Source organism: Trichosurus vulpecula, chromosome 2 (assembly GCF_011100635.1).
Source record: "Trichosurus vulpecula isolate mTriVul1 chromosome 2, mTriVul1.pri, whole genome shotgun sequence".
Classification (NCBI taxonomy): domain Eukaryota; kingdom Metazoa; phylum Chordata; class Mammalia; order Diprotodontia; family Phalangeridae; genus Trichosurus; species Trichosurus vulpecula.
This window is the reverse complement of record NC_050574.1, coordinates 434,775,133-434,798,348: the sequence shown is the minus strand read 5'-3', so window position 1 is coordinate 434,798,348 and position 23,216 is coordinate 434,775,133. Positions and strand designations below refer to the sequence as shown.

The window sequence follows — 23,216 nt, the reverse complement described above, 5'->3', positions numbered from 1 at the left end:
CTACATTTGAGGGAGAGGAGAATGCATGAAAATAGGCAGTTTCGACGAAGCCAAAGGTAACATTTTTCCGTTAAAGGCAAGGAGGGCTTGTAATTATGGTATCTTTAGAGGTACGATTTCATTCCAGGTTTCCACAGTTTTCACCCCTCTCCCCATTTTTTTTTTACATAAAAGGAATTTAATAAAAGGAATCGCTCCTCAGCCGACCATAAAAGCTAGGACCTGAAGAGTTAAACGTTAAAATCTTCCCGTCCTGCCTCCCCTCCCCCTTCTCCGTCTTTATTAGTCTGATAAGACAATTAAAGGAGAGAATGGGGGAGTCCCCCGGAGCTGGGGCTGGAAACTCGCTCGCTGCCGGTGCTGAGTGCAGGCACCGGACCGTTGGGGAAGGGGGCGGAGGAGGTGGGCGAGTTCCGCTCTGTGGCACAATAATACCCCGGGCACAGTTGCATTGCCTCAGTGCAGCCACGGCGGGCCCGTTTTATCGTTTTCAGGAAGCGTCTTTTTCGAGGTCTAACAAGTAGGAGCCGGAGGTGCCGCCCGTTTTCTCACGCCTTTCGAGCCGGGCGGTGGGGGCGGGGCGGGCTTCTTCGGGGAACCACGTTTGTCCGCCCCTCCGGCCCAAGCGCGGTTTCCTCGGTCCTGCGGTGAGGTCACGGCGTTGGCCAGAAACTTGGCCTGACTGAGGGGCCTGGCGCGGCCTTGACCAAACACGATGACGGGTCTCACCTTTCCGGGAGAGGTGGACAGGGATCGGAGCGGTGGAAGGAGGCATTGCTTGAAATTCTCCAGCCCAATAAACGTATCCTTCCGCCTGCTCGCCTCTCCCTCCCTCCCACTCCGTCTCTTTTTAAGAAGAGCCTGAGTTCTAAACTTATTTGGGAGTGGGGGGGGGGGGTTTGTTTTGCTTCAAAGAAGAAAACTCCTTCCTGGCCAAGTTCCCAGTAGTCAGACCTACTGGACAGACGATGGGCCACCCCCTCCCCGGCCCGGGAAAAGTGGACTTCCCCTCTGCCCCTCCCTTCCCCTTCCTTCCTCTCTGGGAAGGATGGCCCGTGTCACTCGGCTTCCTCATTGGATAGCTTTAAGCCCAGCTTCGAGATTTGGGGGAGAGGTGCCGCCTAGATCCATCAGATCACACCTCGGGGGAGAGGGATCTTGCCTTGGGTGAGGTCCGCCACCTCTTTTGTTCTTCCCGGGCCGCTCTTTGCACTTACAGCCTCAGGAAACCAATTGCGTTGCAGCGGCGGCCGAGGCACACCAGCCAGGATGGCTTTTTTCTTTCCTTCAGTTTAAGCATTAGCAGTGGCCGTAGTGTGTTAATCGTGTGTGTGAGATCTTACGCATTTGATTGTCAGACTCTGTAGTTGTTTCGGTCTGCGCTTGAAAGTCTAGAGACAGCCTGGAAAAAGCCGTCTGGTAAAAGCATCCCCGGTTCTGGGTAGAGGTCCTAGGTTTTCTCTGATAAGTAGATTGGGTTTCTAGATGCTCCCTAGAAAAGGTGAGGGCAGAGGAGAGCTGGGTAGGGTAGAGTTTCATAAGTACACATATCAGAAGGCCTGAATGGACAAATTTCAACTTGTGTGCTCCAGTAAGAGCCTTCAGACTTTGTCACCGTTTGTGTATGGGGGAAATGAGCCTTTCAAGCGTTTGTGGCACTGTTGGTTGGCAGGGCAGAATGTCTATCTTCTATTCCTAACAGACTCTGGGAAGGTCCTTTGGTCTTGCTTCTCTGGTTCTAGATACTCTGCATTTATTGCTTGGTACCTCAGAAAAGTAAAGTGACTGTGGGAGAACCTTTTTTTTTTTAATTGATACCTTCCTGAAGCTCCATCTACTACTCCACTCACACTCACTCTCCTCCACTTCCTGCCTATTCAAGGACTTCACTGGCTAAGAAGCAAGGTCATATTTCCCTTAGGAAACTTTGTGGGGAATACAGCTTGGGGGGGGGGTGGAGTGGTGTTGGGTTGTTGCTTTCTTGGGAGAAAATAATCCAGCTATCCTTTTTCTGTGAAGTGTGATAGTCACGCCTATAAAGTGAGATGTGCTCCTAATAGCTTCCCCCACCCTCCCTTAACCTGACAGTATGCTGGCAGATATTAATTCGGGGTATAATGCCTCAAGAACCCTGACCTCCCGGAAAAGCATAAATAAGATTTGGGATTTCTGCTGTTGGTACAGAAGTAGTGGAATGGGAAAGTTACTCCCAAAAAGTGACTCTGACCTCAGCACACCCTCCACCCCCAGTCTCCAGTGATGGGAAAGGGAGACTCTCTTTTTTAATTCCCCAAAGTCTAGCATGTTTTGCACATAGCAGGGGCCCCAATACCTCTTAGTTGAGTAATTGAATCAGTCAGGTTTCTGTCTTGCCCCTGCCTTGCTCCAGTAGCTAAATAGGAAAAAAGTACTATGCTTATTCAGTGTGTATGTAGCCCTAACCTAGGTCAGACAGGTAACCCACAGCTCCAGATACAGCTCAAATCCCTGATTCTACTGGGGGCAAGTACCTGGTGTGTCTGCCTGGGTTCCTTTTTGCCTTCGTTATGAAATACACTTGCCTTTCCTGTCACTGTTTTATGGTTCAGAAATGGCTCCAAAAATATTGAGGTAGTCTTTGGAAAGTTATCTTCACTAATTGGGAGAGGAAAGAGATTAGAGAAAATCATCAGAAGAGTTGAGATGATGGGAAGCAGAAGTTGAAGATAATAATTGTTGTTTGATGGTGATGAAGTCCTAATGTGTGAGGTCTCAGCTTGGGTTTTCAGTAAACTCTTCCAGGGATCTCTTCTTGATCTATCTATCCATATGTATGAAGGAAGAAATACTAACATTAGAAGAAAGACCTGGCTCCCGTGGAACGAAGCTGTAGAATTAAGTCAGTATGATCAAATTTCCCAAGTAGTTCCCAGGGGAGCAGTCAGCATTTCACTCAAGCTACACTTGGTTCTTGACTCTCAGGGGACGGCGGCTCTGAAACAGGAGACCTCTCCCTTTCCCTTCACTCTTTTCCTCTTCTTTTCCCTAAAAGCCTCTGTGTGCAAAGAACTTGGGTGGGCACCGATAGCTTGGCTCTCTGTCTCTGGAAAGAATTTCTTTGCTGACTTTGATAACATTGTTTTGTGAACACTAGATTTGTTTGTTTGTTTTAGACCAGGCCAGAAGTTTTTCCCCTTCCTCAGAGTTACTCTCTTAAAGGCAATAAATAGGAGTATGCCCCCAGCCAGATAGTTTCCACTGTATGTGGGGGAACCAATTCAGGCCTTTATTAGTTTCGCTTTTCTGAAGAAGTCTTAACCTTTACTCACTAGGTGCTCTTGGACCTGTGGGTTGATTTTTGGGGGGAAGCAAGGCAAGAGAAAGGGTGCGTAACCATCAGGGTCATTTAATTTTTTTCAGCCCTCAAGTGCAGAATTGGAGTTAGGAAGTCAAAATTCATGTTCCTCTCTTGGTCTACTTTAAAGCTAAATTTAATTAGATAAAAGTCCTAGGCATTTAACAGTTCTGTACCAATGCAAACTTGAAATAACTCTGAGCATACGTCATTTAGGAAAGAATAAATGAAGTACAGAAATGTCCAAACTATGTAAATCCTAGAGTAGTCTGCCCTCCCATAAACACATTACAAGAGCCAAGGCATTTCCAGTCAAAACATCAGTGGAACCAGCAGCCTCTGTCCTTCTTATTTATTATTTTATTAACAGCATTTTACATGGTATTTAACAAGCACGGCCTGCCTGTTTTGCATCATGACAAAATACAGGAGAGGGTAGTGGCATTCTCAGTTTCCAGTTTAAAAACCATCCTGAGATCAGAAGGACAATGACAACATGTCACCATGGCATCATAGGTCTTGTTTCTACTAGCTACACATAGATAGGACAAACTAGTTTCTAAAATGCCCAATAAAGAAAGAAAGATATAGGAAGCTGTGTGTAAACAAATGCAATATTGCAGTATAGTTTTTGTTTACTTAGCTATCAGGTGAAGCAGGGTGAGTTCCAAGATACTCTTCCCAATAAGGTATTGGTTATTCTCTGAGTGGAAGTATTTGCCCAATATTATTCTTTTTTATCTTGCTGGAAAAGTTTATAACGAAAACTAATGCCTTTCTTAAGTCATAAAATGAGCCTTGTATGATTATTTAATTAAAATCTATTTAAAGACCGATTAGGCATGTAATTTGCACTAATAATGCCGATTATGGAAATGTTCAACTTAACAAAAAATCATAAAGGCGACATTTTGATCAGTGGGGCAACCACTTGAGTGTCCAGTGAGATGAGCAATTTCTGAGAGGTGAGGCATTAAGCTATCTTAAAGGATTCATTCCAAGCTCTACCTTCTTAAGGGCTTTTTAACAAAAAGGGAAAAGCTTGAACTTTTAAAAATTCTTTTTCTGCCCTACTTTGGTGCACTCTCAAATTTATTAAGTTGAATAAACTTTACCTCCTTGTCAAAATCCCTCTCCCCCCACCCCCCTTATCTGTCCTTTAGTTGGATAGTCTGATTGGACCCTTTCCTGGAGAAAAAAGGTAGAGAGGTGATATACTACAGATAGAGAGACATGAGATGGCTATGTTGCCTGAATAATCAGCTGTAGTAAACATGGTTGTCTTTATCCTTGGGTAGAGAATGGGGCGTGGGGGAGGTGGGAGGGGGGTCCCTTCCCTTGTCCAGAGGGACCAGCCAGCTGCAGTAGTTGGTGTTAAGGCACTGAAGGCAGACACAATGCTGCTGTTGTTGGTTTGATCTCTAACTGTGGATTGTTGGTCTGGATTTAACTATGTGGTAAGGGGGGAATGTGAAGGCTGTTTACAGCTAGTGCAAATAATGTGACAGCTGTTGGAGCTCTAGCAGCCCTGCTCCTCTTCTGCACTTACACAAAGCTCTCACTATGGGAGCAGGGAAGCAACCACTGCTGCAGTGGTCACAGCGGCAACAAGCGGACTTGGTTCCAGTCTGTCAGAGCCCTGAACAGAGAGATTCTGAAGCTCCCATGGATATATTAACAGATTTGGGACTCATTTTGTCCGAGGTAAAGAAAGGTGTCTTTTGAATGAGAGTTGAGTTGAATATCACTTTAGAGTTACAAGTCCCACCCTTATTCATTCTTCCAAGTGTGATTGGGAAATAGAGCTTAGGCTTTAGCTTGGCCCAGATTTCAACTGCTGCTTGCTGGTCTGTGGAGGGACGAAAGAGGAGACAGCTTTTCACTTCATGATATGAAGTTTTGAATATTAAAACAACTTTTGCAGGCAAGCAAGTTTATTGGAAAGAAAGTGTTTGTATTTATCTCATGGGTTCTCTGGAAGTTGAATGTAGAGGTTAAGGAAGGTTCTCTCCAAGTGAATACCTAAACAGGAGTGTCCTGCAGTTGTGTGAGTATGGATGTGGACTAGGAGGCAGCTAGGCACTGTTATGAACTTCACTCCTGACAGTAATTGTTTACTCAGTTGTGAATACAAATGTGTATCTTTCTGGATACAGAGGATACATAGGTTTTAGTTTATAGCTTTTTCTTAATATTTCCCCTTCTCTGTCTCCCCCCTTTCCCTCTTGATAATTCTTGGGTCCTCCCCTCCATGAGCCCCTTGTAAAAAAGTCTTCAAATGAAGGTGTAATCCTGAAATCTGCACAGGATAACACCCACTCTGTGACATTAAAACTACACTGCACACTGTCACAAACCTTCCACAGAAGTACTGCTACAAAGCCCAAGCACTGTTGAATAGTCAAAATGAAAAAGCAGTTGGTTCAGATATATCGATACTCAAGCCAGAAAGTGTTCTGCTGTAGCCAGGGATGCCTATTTTGTTGCTTTTCTCCCAAACAAGATATGAATTTCAGGTATCAAAGAACTGAGATGAGTTAGGCAGTTCAACATCTTCTAGGTTCTGAGCTCTCCATTAAGAAAAATCCTGCCCATCTCTAAGATTTCAGTCATTGGGCCTTCAACAGGATGTTTTTAAATCAGCTTCTTGAGTCTTTCCTCAGCTCCTAGAGTTTTAAAAATGAAGACTTTCAGAATTAGTCAGTCCCGTTAACATCAAATACCTATCATATGCAAGGCTCTAAGTATTAGACTAAAACTTGCATTTTAAGTGATGAGTGTCAATTCTGTAAATTAGCCCAATATAACCTCTTTATATAAGACGGGTGCCATTCTCTGTAGGAATGTTGCTTGTGAAACCAGTTTCACCTTGGCAAACAGATAAACAAGTCTCACTCTCCAAAACACGCAATTTTTTTTTCTCCTTTCAAATCTCTTAAAGCAACCCAGCAGTATTTCCAGGATTATGCTAGTGCCTGCGAGGAGGGACGTTCATGCTTTTTTTTAAGCAAATGCAAATTAAGAAAAATAATTTTCTTTCAACGATATGCAATGTATTAGTCACTTGTTATCGGACCTAGAGGCAGACCTCATTTGCCCGTCTGCCAGCTCACTCACATCTGCTCGTAGCTGTTCGGGGTATTTTAACCTTGGCGGTGTAGGGTCTTAGTCCCAGGAATCAAACACGAATAATTCAAGTCTAAACAGCTACTAGAATTCATCGGCCCTATCCGTGTCTCCGTTGTTCCATGGATTTGTTTTGGTGCTCAAGAGTTCCAGACTGGGATTCTTACTATTCTTGTTTTAAATAGGAGAGACAAAAAGACTGGATTCCCTTTTCAAAACAACCCCTTCCGAATCTACTCGGACCCCTCTGCTGAACTTGGTATATATGGCCCAGTGTTCTCACAGGAAGATGCAGGAGCTGTGGAAAACTTTTGTTTTTACAAAGTAATGTGAATACTTTGTAAGTGCCACCGTGACCTACACGGTAAATAGAAATGAAACCGTCACCGTGAGGCATTTTTATTCTGGCACGCAGGCGTCGCATCGGGATGTAGCAGCAGCAGTAGTAAGGTTGTCGTTGAGTTTGGCTGTAAGAAGTGAAATCGGGAGGCCTGGCTTTCCACTTGGCATTTTCCTTTGAAAACAAACCTTGCCGATGATTGGTGTTGCAATCTCTCTTCTCCCCCCATCTCCATTCCCCTGCTGTATAAGGGTCACTAGTTGAATCCGCCCGGAGGGTTGAAACGCAGGGGGTCCTTGCTCTGTGCAAAAGAAGCCCCTGCCCGGACTTAATTAAGACGGGTTTTCCAGTACCCGGTTTAGCTACCCGCAAACAAAGGCCCCGTGACGGGAGGAGGGCTTAGGTTGCCGAGCACCAACTTCCCGATTTCCCCGTCGCATTATGCAAGTGGTCTTGTCCAAACTCTAAAGTATATATCCCAACAAACTTTGATGAAAAAACCGGGCTCAGTGAAACGGCAGCCATTAAAATGACACGACCTTTCTCCCCGTAGGTGAGCTGTTAGAGGCAGCGAACCAAGTTTGATGTCTGCCGGGCTGCACGCCGGCCATTTGCTGAATAGCGAGGGAGCTGCTTTCTTCTCGGGGGCGCGGGGGTAGCGGATCATCGTTCCGGACTCTGTGAACGAAGTGGGCTGGGGAGCTCCTGACGTCTAGTAACGGGCTTTCCTATCTGCGGGGGGAGGGGAGGGGACGACCCGGGGTCAGGCCGTATCTGCCACACTTGGGCAAACGTACGATCCTAGGATCGATGCCCGCCCACGTCCTCCTGTGGTGGAGCCTCCTCTCCCACCCCTTCGCGCCTCTGGCCCGGCCTCCTTGTTTGTGTAGAGAGGTTTCCGTGGTAGTGGGGAGGAGGAGGAGGGGGAGGGAGTAAATCCCGAAGAATGGGAAAGAGGTCTGCGGTGCGCTGCCCTCCTCGACACCCAACCCCGCCCCGTATCAGGGCGTGGGTCAGCCTCAAACCTGCTTTCTGTTTTCTTCCACCATCCACTTGCGGAAGTCACTGCACCTTTTCAACTTCAATCGTAGCCCAGCTTTCTGTGGCATCGTGTGTGTTCCTCCCCCCGTGAAGCTTCACGACTGCGGCACGAGCAAAGGGGGGCGGGCACGCGTGGGGGAGTGCACGCTTGTGCGGTGCTTGTTCGATGCCCTGGGCTTGGCTGGCCAGACCAGCGTGGAGGGGGAGGGCGCGCGGTGCTGCCGGTGTGCCAGCGAGTTTACGGGCTGGCCCCAGGCGGCTCGGACGCTGCGGGCAGAAAAGGGTTAAACGGGGGCGGGCGGGGTAGGGGAGGCCCAGGCCTGTCTCTCCCTGAGACTTTGCCCCGGGTATGAAACGCTGGCTTAATTACCTCAAGTGCGCATTAGTGCCGGGCTCATCGCCTCTATCACTCCACCTCTCTCGGCCCGGTCTCCATCCCTTCCCCACCCCCCACTGAGCAGCCGCCGCCGAGCCAGCCCCGGCGCTGCTGCCGCCGCCTGTTGTCCTTGGCAGCAGCCGCGGCGGAAACCTCGTGTGTGCGTGTGTGCGCGCGCTCGTGTGTTGTGTGTGTAAAATGGCGCGGCCGGGTTCAGCCCGAGAGGCTCCGCTGCAAGGCTTAATCTCAGGCCTGGCCTACTGAGTCTTGGGGAGAAGCAGAAGGGAAATCCGGGGCGGAGGGGGAGGGACAGGGAAGCCCGGGAAGGGGTGGGGTCAGCGAGTCCTGGCTGGGGCCTCAGGGCTGGAGCTGCTGCTTGTCTCTAATCAATTCAATATCTTCCAGCGGCTGGGGGACGTGGGGGGGAGATGAGTCAGCCGGGGGACAAGGGAGGAGAGGGGGAGCTCCACTCTGGGGTTTGTCGTGGCAGAAAATCTCTTTGTTGCCGACTGCGAGGCGGGGATGGGGACGGGGGGGGGGGGTTCTCCTTCAGACCTCCGATTTGTTTGGGGGAAGGGGAGGACATGCTGTCACGCCTGTGAAGTTCAATAGCGTGGCCGGGGCTTGGGATGCTGGCCTCCCTCGCCCGACTGCTCCTCTGCTTGCTACCGCTGTCTCGCTCTGGACCTTGCGATCGTTCCTCTCTCCCTCTACCCCCCCCCCCCCCATTAAAGTGTTTTGGCTCGGTCCTCTCACCTGCTTGACCCTAAGTGAAGGCGTGAATGACCTGTCCGTTTTCTCTTGTTAAATCTACTCTCGCCCCCGCTCACTTTTCACGCGGGGGGGTGGGGGGGGGCGTGTGTTTGGGTGCTGCTGTGTGACTTTCTCCGGTCGGAGGCGTGACTGACGGGGAGGCGGACGGCCTCGTCGGTGCCCGCTCTCCAGGCCCCTCGGCCCCTTCCCTTTCTCCCCATCCCCCTTCCCTCTGACGCCCGAGCAACGTCTACGTTGTCCGTATCCCTCGGGCTCGCTCCCTCGCCTCTACAGAGCTCGTAAGAGGCCGAGCTGGTGGGCGAGCCGGAGACAGATACACGCACGCACATCCGGGGGCGGCGGGGGGGGGGGGGAGGCGTGGGGCGGGGCTGGCGGCGGCTCCAGCTGCCTCGGAGCTGCACGGCCGCCGCCGCGTTTTGTTTACCAGCCTGCCGGGTGGAAAGTCCGGGTAGCCTCGCGCAACACGTGACAGTATGGGAGCCTCGGGACCCTGGGAGGGAGGCGTGGAGAAGCCGGGAGCTTTGCTCCCTCCACCCTCCCCACCAAAAAAAATGCCTAAAATAGAACCTTCATCACTTGCTCCTTTTTTTTACACCCAAAACGTATCGCTGTCGTGCATGACTCAAGATGTATTTTCGAGATCGAGGATAGGCGCGAGCTCTGGCTGCTCGTTGTAGCTGGCTTTATGGTCATTGGAGATGCCAAGGGATGGATAAAGGTCAAACCTCGTCCGCCCATCCGTGGTCCCTGGGAAGAGGCTACTGTGTAGCCTTCTGGACTCTAGTCTGTGCTTCTCTGCCTCCTGGCCAAGAAACCGACGCATGACCAGATTAACGGCCCAAGCCACAGTTGAGAAAGAAGAGGGCATTTAAAATAAATATTCCGGGTCCAGAGCTTGTTCAGGTAGTTGTGACAACAAATCTATTGGAGGTTCCTAAGGGGTCCCAGGCCTGCTGCGCTGAGTCCATGCTCCTGGCTCTTGATCCTGAACCAAAGATAAATGATTTAGAGGTCTGTCTAGTGGGAGAAGGCACATGCTTCCCCAAACCCCCTTATCTTTTTGGCTTAGTCTGCCCCACGGGGCTTTTTAACAAATCTGGAAAGGAGCCTTGAACCAAAATTAGAGAACGTGAGGAAGCCGAGGTAATTTGTAGCCTTGTTTATTTCTGAGAGCCCGGATTGTTTGGTTTTGCTACATTTTATTTTGTTGGTGCCACTTGACTGGCATGATTCGAAGACTTTAACCCATCGGAAGCCTGCAGTCATGCTGATGATCAGTCAAGGCTAAGGCAGTGGAAGTTGGCTAGATGCCAGGAAGATCGGGTGGAAATAGAATAGAGACTTAAGGTGCCAAAAGGAACCTGGTTGCTATATTCCCTCCTTGTAACTTCATCGTAACCCTCCTTTCCCATCCTACCTTCCAGTTCTTTTCTTACTTGCCTCTTATGGTCACTCTTTTTGCTTTATGTATAGCAGTAAAGACTCAATCCAGGAAGTAAGAGGAGAGGTGGTAGTTGGGTTGTGAAGATTTCTTCTGTATATCTAAATGGCATGCATCATCTCTCCAGATCCCAAATAAAATTTCGTGTACTTAATACTTTTCTCTTAGCTCCAGGGCCGTTCCTGTCCCCCCATTTTCACAAAACTGGATTTTTCTAGTGAGTTTCGGTTCCAAGACAGTTCAGTGCTAACAGAACTTTTCTGTCAGAATCACTTTTTGAGGTCATGAGGCCTCAAAAATTTCAGACCCAAATGGGAAAATCTCCCTGGTTTTTTTTTTTTTTAATGGATTGGCAAAACAGGAGAGAGCGCGCAAGACACAAGACTTTGAAGAACACATCTAGTATGTGTGTTTGCATTTTTCCAAACTACTTTCTGGGGGAACCGGGTGTTCCACACTCTACACTCCAGTGGCTATGATGTTTTCAGTTTGCTCTTTAGAAACCAGACGCCTGCCAACCCCTACAAAACCAGCTCGACTTCCATCTTTCCTTCTCTTCACTCAGTAAAAAAGTAAAGAAAAGCAGCTAAGATCCAAAACAAGGGCTTAGTTTTGTGGCTTCTGATTATGAACTTCATCCTGCACCTTCATGAAATACTGTCATTTCAAACTTCTCCCTCCCCCCATCACCACCTTTTCTGTCTTCCTATATGCACCTTAAACTCCCCCCAAAACTTGGCAATCCAGTGACACAAGAAGACCCTCCATCTCTGGACTAGGCATTTCCACTAGTTGGCTTCCATACCTGGAATGCTTTCCTTCCTCACCTCCACCACTTGGCTTCGGAGGCTTCCTTCTAGTCCCAGCTAAAGCTCTGCCTTCTACAGGAAACCTTTTCTGAATTCCCCTTAACCTTTCTCTGTTGATTACTTCCAGTTCATCCTTAATAATCCTGTATACATTTATCCTTGTTTGTACATGGTAATTTTCATGGTTTTTTTTCCATTCGATGGTGAGCTCTTCAAGAATAGGAACTTTTACCTTTCTTTGTAACCCCATCAATTGGCACAGTGGTTGGCACACGATAGGCACTCAATAAATGTTTGTCACCTAGCTGACTGGCATTCTGGCAGTTATTGTTCAAACCATGATGCCTATGTGTGACTTTTGATAACAGGAGGTTGTGGAGTAGTGTGGCTGAGAGTTGTAAGGATAAATCAGCCTCTGTATGTAACAACAAAGGCCTTTATCCTTAGAAAGGAAATCCCATACTTGACAGTGCTTAGAATGTGGGGTCTTGTAGTCAAGAAGCCTTGGGTTCAAATAGTGCCTCAGATACTCTTTGGCTCTGACCATCGAGCAAGGCCCCTAACCTCTCCAGTGAGCCTCAATTCATCTGTAAAATAGGAGGGATACTTGAATCACCTCATAAGGTTGTTGTGAGGTTAAAGTGAGATGAGTATGGGAAGCATTTTGTAAACCTTAAAGTTCTGTATAAATGTCAGTTTTCAATGGGCAGTCTGTCTCCCACCTCCCTGCTCTAAGTATTCCCTGTGCCTGTAATGCACTCCCTTCCCAGTTTGTTAGTAGAATCCTTTTTTCTCTCTTCAAAATTCAACCATCTTCTACATCAGAATTTCTTAACTTAAGGGTCTGTGAACTTTAAAAATATTTTGATAACTGAATGGTTTCTTTTGTAATCATATGTATATCATTTTATACATTTTAAAACCTTATTCTGAGAAGGGACCCCTTTGTGGGTGTCATGACACCAAAAAAAAGTTTAAAACTTCTGTTTTCATGAAACCTTTCCTGATGCATGACCTCCCCTCCACAGTTATCTTTCCTTTGTGTGTTGTCTCCCCAAATATAATAGAAGCTCCTTGAGGGCAGGTGGTATTTCGTTTTATCTTTGAATCCCCAGTACCTAGCAAAGCATCTGGCCATATTGTAGTTAGTTGCTTAAGAACTTTTTGCTGATCGACGTTAATTCTCTGCTACCACAGGTTACCCAAAGTTCCATGTCAAGGTTTTTGAGAGTCATTAGTTAACTGTTTCAGTCAGCATTATCTACAGTTGGTTGTTGTGGTGGAGTATTTGATAGAAGAAAGTTGATTCTTAGCCATGGGCATACTCATTCTCCTTGCAAAGGTCAAACTATCAATAAATCAGTCAAGAAGCCTTTATTAAGTGCTTATTATGTGCCAATTGCTGGGCCTACAAAGACAAAAGTGAAAAGCCCTTGCCCTCAAGGAACCAAAATTTCTAACATATATATGATATATTCAACGTGGTGAATACTTGGGTGGTTTGGGGAAGGTGTGAATTATCACCTAGGCAGTATCAGGAAAAGGTTGGTATAGAAGGTGGCAGTTGAGCTTTTTTAAAGGAAACCAGCAACTGGGGAGTTGGGTGGGTGGAGGATGTGCACTCTGGGCTGGGGGATGGGAGTTTGGAGCATTATGTGTCTGGAACGGTTAGTAGGACAATGTGACAGTATTGCAGAGTATGTGGAGGGGAATAGTGTGCAAGAAGACTGGAAAGGTAGGAATGGGCCAGGTTGTGAAGAGATTAAAATTCCAAGATGAAGAAAATCAGTTATGAAATTGCATAGAAAGTGGTGAAGGGAGAGGATAACTTTTGATAACCCTGTAGCCACACATAAATAGGAGAAACAGATGGGGTAGCAGTGAGGTGGGAGAGAAAAAAAATACACATGGAGGGGGGTATATGACTGTAGGGTCTGGAAGTCAGTGGCTTGTTCTAAGGATCTCTCTAGGCTAGAATACAGCTTGTTTGCTTAAGGTAAGAAGGGGTTGGGATTATTTTCAGTGGACCTTTTCCCATTCTGCTTTCTCCATCGACATGGGAAGAAAGGAGAGCCTCAAGAGTTAAAAGTCTGTTGCTTGTTGAAATGAAATTAGGGCTGGCAGTGGCGCCGCTGTTTGTTCAACAGACCTCCACTTTTAAACAGTTCACAAAAAGTTCATGGGGGCCGGGAAAGATTATAAATATATGTGCATGTTGTCTCCCACAGTACCATACAATAGCAGAAACCCCCTCCTCTATTTGCCTTCTCCCCAACAGACCTAGTACCTTACAGAGAGTGCCCCAAATACTAAGGAAAAACCACCGTGGCCCTCTCTTGGAGGAGGGAGAAAGCCCATCCTGGAGCCGAGTGTCAGTGATCTGTAAGGTAATAATATTGTACAACCTGTAGGGAGAGGCCAGGAGTAGCATATAAGTGTGATGATTGAAAAACCCTAGCACATTTCCCTTTGCAGCTGGTTTAAAAGGCCTATTTAAATATCTTTAGAATCAGGTGCTTCTTCTTCTGAGGCAGGAACTGCTCCTTCCGCTGGGGGTGGGGGTTGGGCCAGGGGAGCTGTTTCAAAGTGTTCTCTGAGAAAGGGGGAAAGGTTTAGAAGGCGGTATGTTGTCCTAATGAAGCGGGAATTCAAGGCAGTTGTGGGGCAAATTTAATCAGTATGGACAACCGATACGGATGATTTTAGCAGTCCTTCTCCCTCACTTAGACCCCTCTTTCGTAAGTTTTTTTTTTTAACCTGAATTGTGTCTTTTTCCCATGCGATCTTTGCCCTTAAACATATTGTAGGGTTGAGGAAAGGGAAGATTTAAATTTCTTTAATGTGTGAACTATTTGCTTAGAAGGCTTTCACTGTTTCCATTTGATGCCCAGTTCAGCGAGTGGCCTGGCCCTCAACACAAGTTTTTCAGCATTTTAGCCTCAGGGGAATAATATACTTTAGTTCAGGCTTAATGCAGCTCTAATATTAATGACATTGTAATAAGAAAGCAAAGACAAAAAGCACGGTTCTTTGGACGTTGTCCTACCTAAAATCCTAATTCTAAAAAAAGGTGAGAGGCTACGGGGTAGCTTCTGTTTTAGAACCATCACGCCAAACACCAAAACTTAGCTGATTCCATACATATGAGAACATAACCAGTTACTAAGTCTTAATGGAAAACCCTAAATCCACCTTCCCAGGCTGGTGCTACAGGCCTATCACCCTCATGAGCCTGTGCATCTGGAAACCAGTAAATCTGTCTAAGAAAGTGTCTTCGTGGTGAAATAACTCCTGAATAACACACTCCTATCTCATCTCTACAGATTTCTACTCCCTCTCAGTGGATTTTTTTCTTTCCCAGTGTCATTTTTGAGTGATACACTATTCTGGGAGTGGAGTACAATTAATCTACTATTAATACACATTGCTCTAGGTGTCGGGTGGGAAGACTGGATGGAAGGCCTGTCTAGGAAAAATAAATGCAAAAGGATTTCCTAGCTTTGGGATTCTTGTCCCCCTCCCCACATACACTCTCATTTCACTCTGGGAACGTGTGGTGCCTCCAATCGACCTCATGCAATCTGGTCCCCGGCTCTGCTCAGTACAAATGTAAAAGCAATCATTTGCATATTTTTCAGGCTAACAAAGGAAGTGTGTCTACTTGCTAAGCATTTGGGCTTTCGGAAACTGTGTGGGTGTGTGTGAGGGAGAGAAGAAAGAAAAGTTCCCCCAGTGGTCACATAGAGATTATTGCACGGGGGTGACACATTTGTGGGAAAAATGGGGAGGAAGGAAGAGCCCAGGGATGTCCTGAGCATTAAAGGATTCCTACTTATTAACCCAGCATTTAGCAGCAGGATTCAGGCAGAAACTCAGTCAAAAGAAACAACTCAACCTCCAAAGAGCAATTAAAATCCTGCACTGGGATAAATCATGTGCTGTGATAATCCTGTTAATAAAATGCAGCTTGTCCTGACACTTCACTCATGCAGCAAACTAGAATTTAATGCAGGTAGGAGATGGCAGGAGGAAATAAAAGGTGAAGAGGCTTTCCTGTCTTCCCCTTCCCCCTTCTACCTTCTTCCTCAGTCTCTGGACTTGACTATTTAGCCGAATGTCTGTGCCTCTCCTCCTGCCCTCGGTTCAGTTGGGTCAGGACTGCTAATACTTGTGCTGCTGGCTGATGATTTCTTTCCCCAAGGGAGCAGACGTCACTGAATTTACCCTGCTCTCACCCTCAACTTCACCGAGGCGATATAGCCCCAGGTTTGGTGCTTAATCTAATCTAGAGTTGGGATAGAGGTTTTACCAGCCTACTTACTTCTGTTTAATCCTCAGATCTTTAAGTTACCTAAGTTATTCAGGAGGTACCATTCAATGTTTGCCTGTGTTTGCCCAAGGCCTTACTCTCCATGATTCCTTAACTTTAAAAAAAAAAAAACAAGCCCCAAATATGCAAGCTCTATGAGACAACAAAAACCACCACAAACTGTAAGATGATTTGGATTTGCCCTCCCTGTGTTCCTGTAAAATGGTCAGTAATTAATGTTAAGCTTTAATTGTATCCTTAAGAGGAGGAGAAAGGTGTGTTTTGGAATTTTGCTTGACTTCCCCAGTCCACTCAATTCGTTGAAGATGTAGTGGTCCCAAGTTGATCAGCCTTGGCATTTCCCCGATTCAAGTGAAATACACTAAGAGAAGTTTTTATTTTTGGATGGAATGGACTTTAATTTTGGAGCCTTAACTTTATTGCTGTGTATTGGAAAGATTCCTTTTGTTTGACCTAGAAATGCCCTCCCTTTCGCCCCTTTTCTGCTGGGTTATCTGCCTCCTTTCAAGGCTGGCAGCGTACTACCCTCACCAATTTGGCATTTGTTATTAATTACTTGAAGTGAGGCCTGCCATGTTGTCCTGCTTTCTACTTCCCCCTCTATGAATTTCATCTCAACTTTGTGGTGGTGTTGTTTTTTTATATTATTTTCATAGCCTAAAACCGTGAAGAAAAGCTGCGATTTAAGAAGACGTCATGCTTTCTGCAACCCCCCTGTATGGCAATGTTCATAGCTGGATGAACAATGAAAGGGTCCGAATGTGTGGAATTAATGAAGAGAGGTAAATGTTCTAGTTTAGGTCTAGAGACACCTTTCCCTTCCCTTTCCTTTCCCCCAAAGAGGGAGGATTTGAGCCCTCTGTGCCATATCCCTTTGGGTCCTGCCTGGAGGGGAGGTACAAAGGGACTCTGGCCAACACCTTGCAGCAGCATAGCTTTCCCAAAAGGGGTGGGGAATAAAGATCTGCCTGTCTAGCCAGCAGCCCTTGATTTACAGTTTTAACAGGCAACCTGGTTCAGTGAAGCATTGACGCCCTTTAAAAGATTAGCCCCTAAAGCGGCCTTTCAATGCACTTTCATACTTAATTTATTATTTCATATTTATGAAGGAGAATTAATCCCAGTCTATATGCTGCTTTAACTCTAAATGTCAGGAGTGTGGGCCCAGGTGGGTTGGCGTTGGATATGGGTTTAAAACAAATAGTTTGCTCAGTAATAAATGGAGAAACAGCCGCCCTTTTCTTCATTTAAGTCTCAGGTTCCTTACTGCCCTCCTTGTGGCTTGCCCTTCCTCTGAACACATCTCCTGATCTCAGTCCTTCAGCGATTCAGTTATGCTTTCTAATCAGTGATTTTGGAGCAGTGGGGTAAAGGCAGCTAAGCATTAGATGATTGAAGCTGCTCTTCTGGGTAATGACGGAACTTTCCTTCTGCCGCATGTCAGCAGTTTTATTCCTGGGATTTGAAAGTTGGCACCAAGCTATATTCTTTATCAATGCTTTCTGTGACAAATCTCGGTGCTACTGCACCAACATGGCATGGAACAGCTGACGTTTGCATGATGTTAGTGTGTATCTCCCTACACACATACCCTCTTAATTATTTCTTTATGGATAATCAAATATAGCTTTATTATCACTGTGGAAACTAATTTTCATAGTCCATGGCAAAGAACTTGGCTTTGGGGAAAGTTCTGAGGGTGATTGAGACTTTATTGGGAGCTAGTTCTGTGGGCCAATCAATTCTTGGTAATTCAGGGATTATTAATCCAGTTGTGAGTTTTATCTAGGCTGTTGAGTTTTTTCCCATCCCTTTTGAACCATTTTACTCCTGATAAACCCACCTTCTGGTGAAATGTCTAAGGGCAGGATAAGAAAGTTCATATCTGCCTAAACTAGCAGCCTTTCCAACGAGGAAAAGGGAGTAATGATACAGGGGAAAAGAGGTTGGAATAGTTAATGGCTTTTTACAAACGGAAGGTCTGTCCATGAATTTAATATGTATCGATGCTACTCCCTTTAACCATAGACTAAGGAAACTGGACTCTTCAAGAGAACTTAGCTTCCAGAAATCACCGTCATTGGGGGAATGGAGGTAGCGGTAATATTTTACTTTAGCATGAAGTGTTAGTAGACCAGGTTTTTTTTTTAATGGAGTTATTAGGAAGTGGTCTATCCTGGGGAAATCTGAGAATGTTTTCCTGAGTGAGGAATGTTTCATGCAGCTGGTATAATCCTTTGTAATAGGAAAATTCCAGTAAGTGATGGTGAAGCTCCGAAAGCCAGACTGGAACTGAGGGAAGAAAACCCCTTAAACCACACCGTGGTAAGAGATGAATGGTGTCAGACTGACATGATTTCTGATTCTGTGGTCAATCTTATATTGCTTTAAAATGAATTTTTTTTTAAATGCCTTATCATGGGAAACAGTTTCTTTTTAAAACACACACACACACACACACACACACACACACACACACACGTGTGCACATACACAGCTCTTTCTGCTGAGAAATCTCTGTAGTGAGGGATGAGGTGAAAGTTTGTTGAGCATGCTAAGCTCCTAGGCTATCTTTTGATCCTTTCAATCTCCAGAGAAGTGTACATGGTTTAGGTCCCTTTTGGCTAGTGGTAGACCACCAGCTTTTACTGTGATAAGCACTGGCACATTAGCAGTTCCAGCTGGACAAATTTCTGAAGTCTTCAAATCGACACTTAAGGTTTATAGGGTTTAAATTTACAGTGGCCATCCCTTCGGACAATAGAATCATCCTCAGTGGGAGACACTGTTGGACCCATGCCCTCTTGATTCTGAAATAAGCATTTAAGGTTTCCCGTCCCTAGTAGTCCTTATAAAATAGTCTCTTTTTAGGTTTAATGACTCCTTTTTACTTCTAAGGAAGACATGATGAGGCTTACTGTTTTTCTCAGGGACCTCATACCCCATCAGGATTGCTCTGATGATACTGAAACTATTGTCATCTATCTCAGTTGTAGCAAAGAGTTTCTGCTAAATGGATGAAATTTCCAGATAATATGTTATTGAGTTAATGTAAGACAGGCCAGGCTCTAAGAATAAAGAAATGTATATGTTCCAAACTAGCTGAAGAGAGGTGACTCTCAGCAAACCATTCTAAGAGAGGCCTATTGGGCATTGGGAAAAACAACCTTGGAGTCTTCCTGCTTTGTGTTAACACCTTTATGTTTCAATATTGCAATGACCCAGTGTATACTGTTTCCCTTGAAAGTTAAGAATGCATCTCTAGTGGTAAGTTAAGATTGGTTTTAGTCTCTGAGCTCCAAATAACTTTTGCATTTCTTATTCTACAAAGGTGGATGCATCTACAGCACAGCGCATTGACAGTCTTGCAGCTCTGACTATGGACAGGACTGGACTTATACGGGAAGGACTCAGAGTCCCCAGTAACATTGTCTATTCCAGTTTGTGTGGACTTGGCTCAGAGAAAGGACGGGATGCTGCCCCAAGTGCTATAGCTAGTCTTGGATTTACCCCTGAACGAAATCCAGAGATTCAGTTCAAACCTAATCCTTCTGAGACAGTGGAAACAGCAGCTGTCCCTGGAAAACCGCCCAATGGTTTTAATACTATATACAAAACACCACCAGGAATACAAAAAAGTTCAGTTCCTACTGGGGAAACCTTAGGACTGGACAGAACTGCAAGTGACAAGCAGAGTCCTCTTAACATCAACGGTGCTAGTTACCTAAGGCTCCCCTGGGGAAGTCCTTATGTGGAGGGTGGCGGCACACCAGCCATGTATCCTTTTCTTGACTCGCCAAATAAGTATTCATTAAATATGTACAAGGCATTGCTACCTCAGCAGTCCTACAGCTTGCCCCCACACTTGGCCTATTCACCAGTCTGCACCAACGGTGAGCGTTTTTTATATCTGCCACCACCTCACTACGTCAGTCCCCACATTCCTTCGTCCTTAGCTTCACCAATGAGGATTTCCACTGCTTCAGCCTCCCCAGCCATTCCCCCTCTTGTTCACTGCCCAGACAAAAGCCTACCTTGGAAGATGGGAGTCAGTCCTGGGAATCCTGTTGATTCACATGCCTTCCCACACATTCAGAACAACAAGCAGCCTAGGGTCCCTTCTGCCAAGACAGCTACCGGCAATCTGCCAGGAGACCCTGCCCTCTTGTTGCCCCCTTCACCCCGACCATCACCCCGAGTCCACCTTCCCACACAGCCTGCAGACACCTATTCTGAATTCCACAAGCATTATGCCAGGATCTCTACTTCTCCTTCTTCAGTGACTCTGTCAAAGCCATATATGAATGTAAGCAATGAGTTCCCCACAGCTAGGCTCTCCAATGGGAAGTTTTCCAAGACCCACGAAGTGGGTGAAAGTGCACAGCCAGCCCCGGGGCACTCCAGGAAAACCACAGCTCATGAGAGAAAGGATGGTAGATCACCTCCTCTTCTAGAAAAACAGACAGCCACCAAAGATGTCACAGATAAGCCACTAGACTTGTCATCAAAAGTTGTGGATGCAGAGACTTCCAAATCTGACCATGTTAAAAAAATTGCTCCCACCACAGTCCTTGTTCAGAGCAGGACTGGAAGTGGGATAGTATTATCTGGAAGTGACGTTCCGAAAGAAACAGTTTCTCCTTCAGGAAATAGCTGTACTATATATAGACCTGAAATCATTAGCACTGCTCCCTCATCCTGGGTCGTTCCTGGTCCAAGTCCCAGTGAAGACAACAGTAGCAAAGCCATGCAGTTGAAGAACAAAGCTTTAGACTGGGTTATACCGCAGCAGAGGAGTTCTTCTTGTCCTAGAATGGGTGCCACAGATACCATAGTCAATAACATTTCAGGGTCTTTGTCAAATGCAGGTCGCCCAGCATCCGCGTCACCTGCTCCAAATGCCAATACGGACTGCGTGAAGACCAACAGGAGCAGTCTGGATACGACACCGTCTGTCATACAGCATGTGGGTCAGCCTCCTATCACAACAGCAGCCTCTGCCAAGCATAGTAACAGTAACAAGGTGGCCAAACCCAGTAATCCAGAACCAAGTTTCAAAGCAAATGAGAATGGCCTCCCACCAGGTTCGATATTTTTATCTCCAAATGAGGCCTTCAGGTCCCCACCAATCCCTTACCCTAGAAGTTATCTCCCATATTCAGCTCCTGAAGGCATTGCCATAAGTCCTCTTTCTCTACATGGAAAGGGACCTGTCTACCCTCATCCAGTATTGCTACCCAGCGGCAGTCTGTTTCCAGGGCACCTTGCCCCCAAACCAGGAATTCCCTACACCCTGCCTACAAGTAGGCCTGAATTTGTGACTTACCAAGATGCCCTGGGCTTGGGCATGGTCCATCCCATGCTGTTACCACATACACCTTTAGAAATCGCTAAAGAGGAAAAGCCAGAAAGGAGATCCCGGTCTCATGAAAGACCACGCTATGAGGATCCAACTCTCAGGAGTCGATTTCCAGAAGTGTTGGAAGCTAGCAGCACTAAGTTACATACCGAGACACCTCCTGAGAAGAACCCCAAATTGCACACCAGCTGGAATCACAGTAAAGCTGTTGTCAAAAGTGATAAGTTGGTCTACATAGATCTCCTTCGAGAGGAGCAGGACACCAAGAATGAAACAAATTTAACCAAACCTGGCTTTGTGACTGAGAGCAGCAACCAGACTGATGACCCCACCAAACCCACGGCTGAGCAGGTGCTACAGCACAGAGAGTTCATCGCGATGAGAGAGGAGTATGGTCGGAGCAGTGATTTCCACGAATCGTATAATTTTAAACAGGCTTCAAATACACCCGTGTTCAGCTTGAGGAAAGATAACATTTCAGTAAGCCCTAACAAAGAGAACCTCGTTCAGCCTTCTGCTCCATTCTTGGAGCCGGCTCATGGAAACGATGGGACGACTATAACTTTTGGTAAAGCCCAAGCTGATACCAAACCATTCTGTGTGGGAAATGCCCCAAGTATTGACGTCAACCCCACATATACCAAAGATGGATCTGATGACTTAGATTCTAATGATAGCAAACTTTTGAAGCCCAAGCCATCTAAGTTGGCAAAAAGAATCGCAAACTCTGCCGGTTATGTAGGTGACCGATTCAAGTGTGTCACAACCGAACTGTATGCAGATTCCAGCCAACTCAGCAGAGAGCAGAGGGCGCTGCAGGTGAGTCCTGAAATACTTCAATTACTTCAGCATTTGCCAGTTTTGAAACTGAACTGTATTAAACAGTATTGGGGGTATGTGGTAGTAGCTCTTGTCAGGACTCCTATCAGAGATTGATAACTTAAAGTTTATAATAAATGTGTATGTGTTAAATTTGTGCAGTTAAGAGAATGTGAGTAGTGGTAGCCAGTAGTTATATGAGATACATGTATCCAGGCTGTTTTAAATTATAGCTTTAAAAGAACTCCACTGAAATGCTGGTAACTTAAGTGTTAAGTGTGGTGGAGGATAGCTAGAGACTGCATGATGTTAACCTATTGGTTGCTGTGATTTCTTGGCCTTTACTTTTAGATATCAAATGTACCTAGAAGTTCTGATGAGTATGCTGTAGTAGGTGTTACTTGGTGGAGTACAGTGGCAGCCACTCCATGGCTAAAGGCTTTGTGCAACTTTTGACTGCCAACAGAAAGACTAGTTTAAACAGATAGAACCTGTATTTATCTTGTTAGCGAGCTGTAACAGAAATTGTACTGGAATTTCCTAAGGTTTTTTTTTACTTTTAGTTAAAAGATGAGTATAGCCAAATTGTTTTGCAATGTTAAGAAAAAATTGGTTTATGCTTATAAAAATGGATGAAATTATCTAAATGATCCATTGAGTGCCCATTTTAATTACATAGATGGAAGGATTACAAGAGGACAGTATTTTATGTCTACCTGCTGCTTACTGTGAGGTCAGTTCTTCAAATTTTTATTACTAGAATCTTACATAAACCTTTGAGTTAAATTTCGTTTCCAAATACACAAAGGGAAGTTTGTGGGCCATGGTCGTCTTTATTCATTGTGCAGTTTGTTTGTGTCTTTGTTTTTTTCTTTTCATTTTTTTTGTTTTCTTTGTTTTCGTTTTGTTCACTTCCAAAAGAGAACACTTTTGTCTTTAATACAGTGTGTGTACGTACACACACACGTCTGTAGAGCTATACACATGTAACTGTAATAAAGAAACGTGTGGCTATTTTGCATATAGATACTCTAAGTTTTGTCTTGTGCAACTCAGATATATAAAATTTCTGTATCTCATAAACTTTGGTTGGTTTTGACCAGACTTTTCTTTGGAAATGCTTTCCTGTAAGGTAAGGTCAATAAAGTAGTTTTTATTGTGAGTTTTTTTTTTCATCTCCATTCTCTTTCTAGCGTGCAATGATGCGCTTCTCAGAGTTGGAGATGAAAGAAAGAGAAGGTGGCCATGCAACAACCAAAGACTCAGAGGTCTGCAAATTCAGCCAGGCAGACTGGGAAAGCTCTAAAGGAAGCAGTGAAAAGAAGCCAAAGTCTGTCGCGTTGGAAGATGCCGTTGCTGACCAGAACGATAGTGACAGATGTAAGTAACCTCATGGCTTATTAGAGTGCGCGCGTGCCTACTGCCCACTGTTGCCCTGAGTCAGCATCCAAGGAGAGGTTGGCGATT

General features: G+C 45.6%; 1 protein-coding gene across 6 annotated transcripts in view; it reads left to right on the top strand.

Moving 5' to 3' along the window:
* The window catches only part of BCOR (BCL6 corepressor), a 60,392-nt gene that overhangs the window by 8,803 nt on the left and 28,373 nt on the right, over positions 1–23,216 (top strand). For 3 of the 6 annotated variants that reach the window (XM_036744325.1, XM_036744323.1, XM_036744320.1), the window contains exons 2-6: positions 16,228–16,353; positions 17,818–17,896; positions 18,903–21,749; positions 22,429–22,482; positions 22,943–23,129. In XM_036744325.1, the coding sequence (XP_036600220.1) occupies positions 16,268–16,353; positions 17,818–17,896; positions 18,903–21,749; positions 22,429–22,482; positions 22,943–23,129 (3,253 nt within the window). In that variant the 5' untranslated portion in view covers positions 16,228–16,267. Of the gene's footprint in view, positions 1–9,842; positions 9,895–16,227; positions 16,354–17,817; positions 17,897–18,902; positions 21,750–22,428; positions 22,483–22,942; positions 23,130–23,216 lie in introns of those variants that run through there. The other 3 variants (XM_036744324.1, XM_036744322.1, XM_036744321.1) reach the window with 2 other exon arrangements.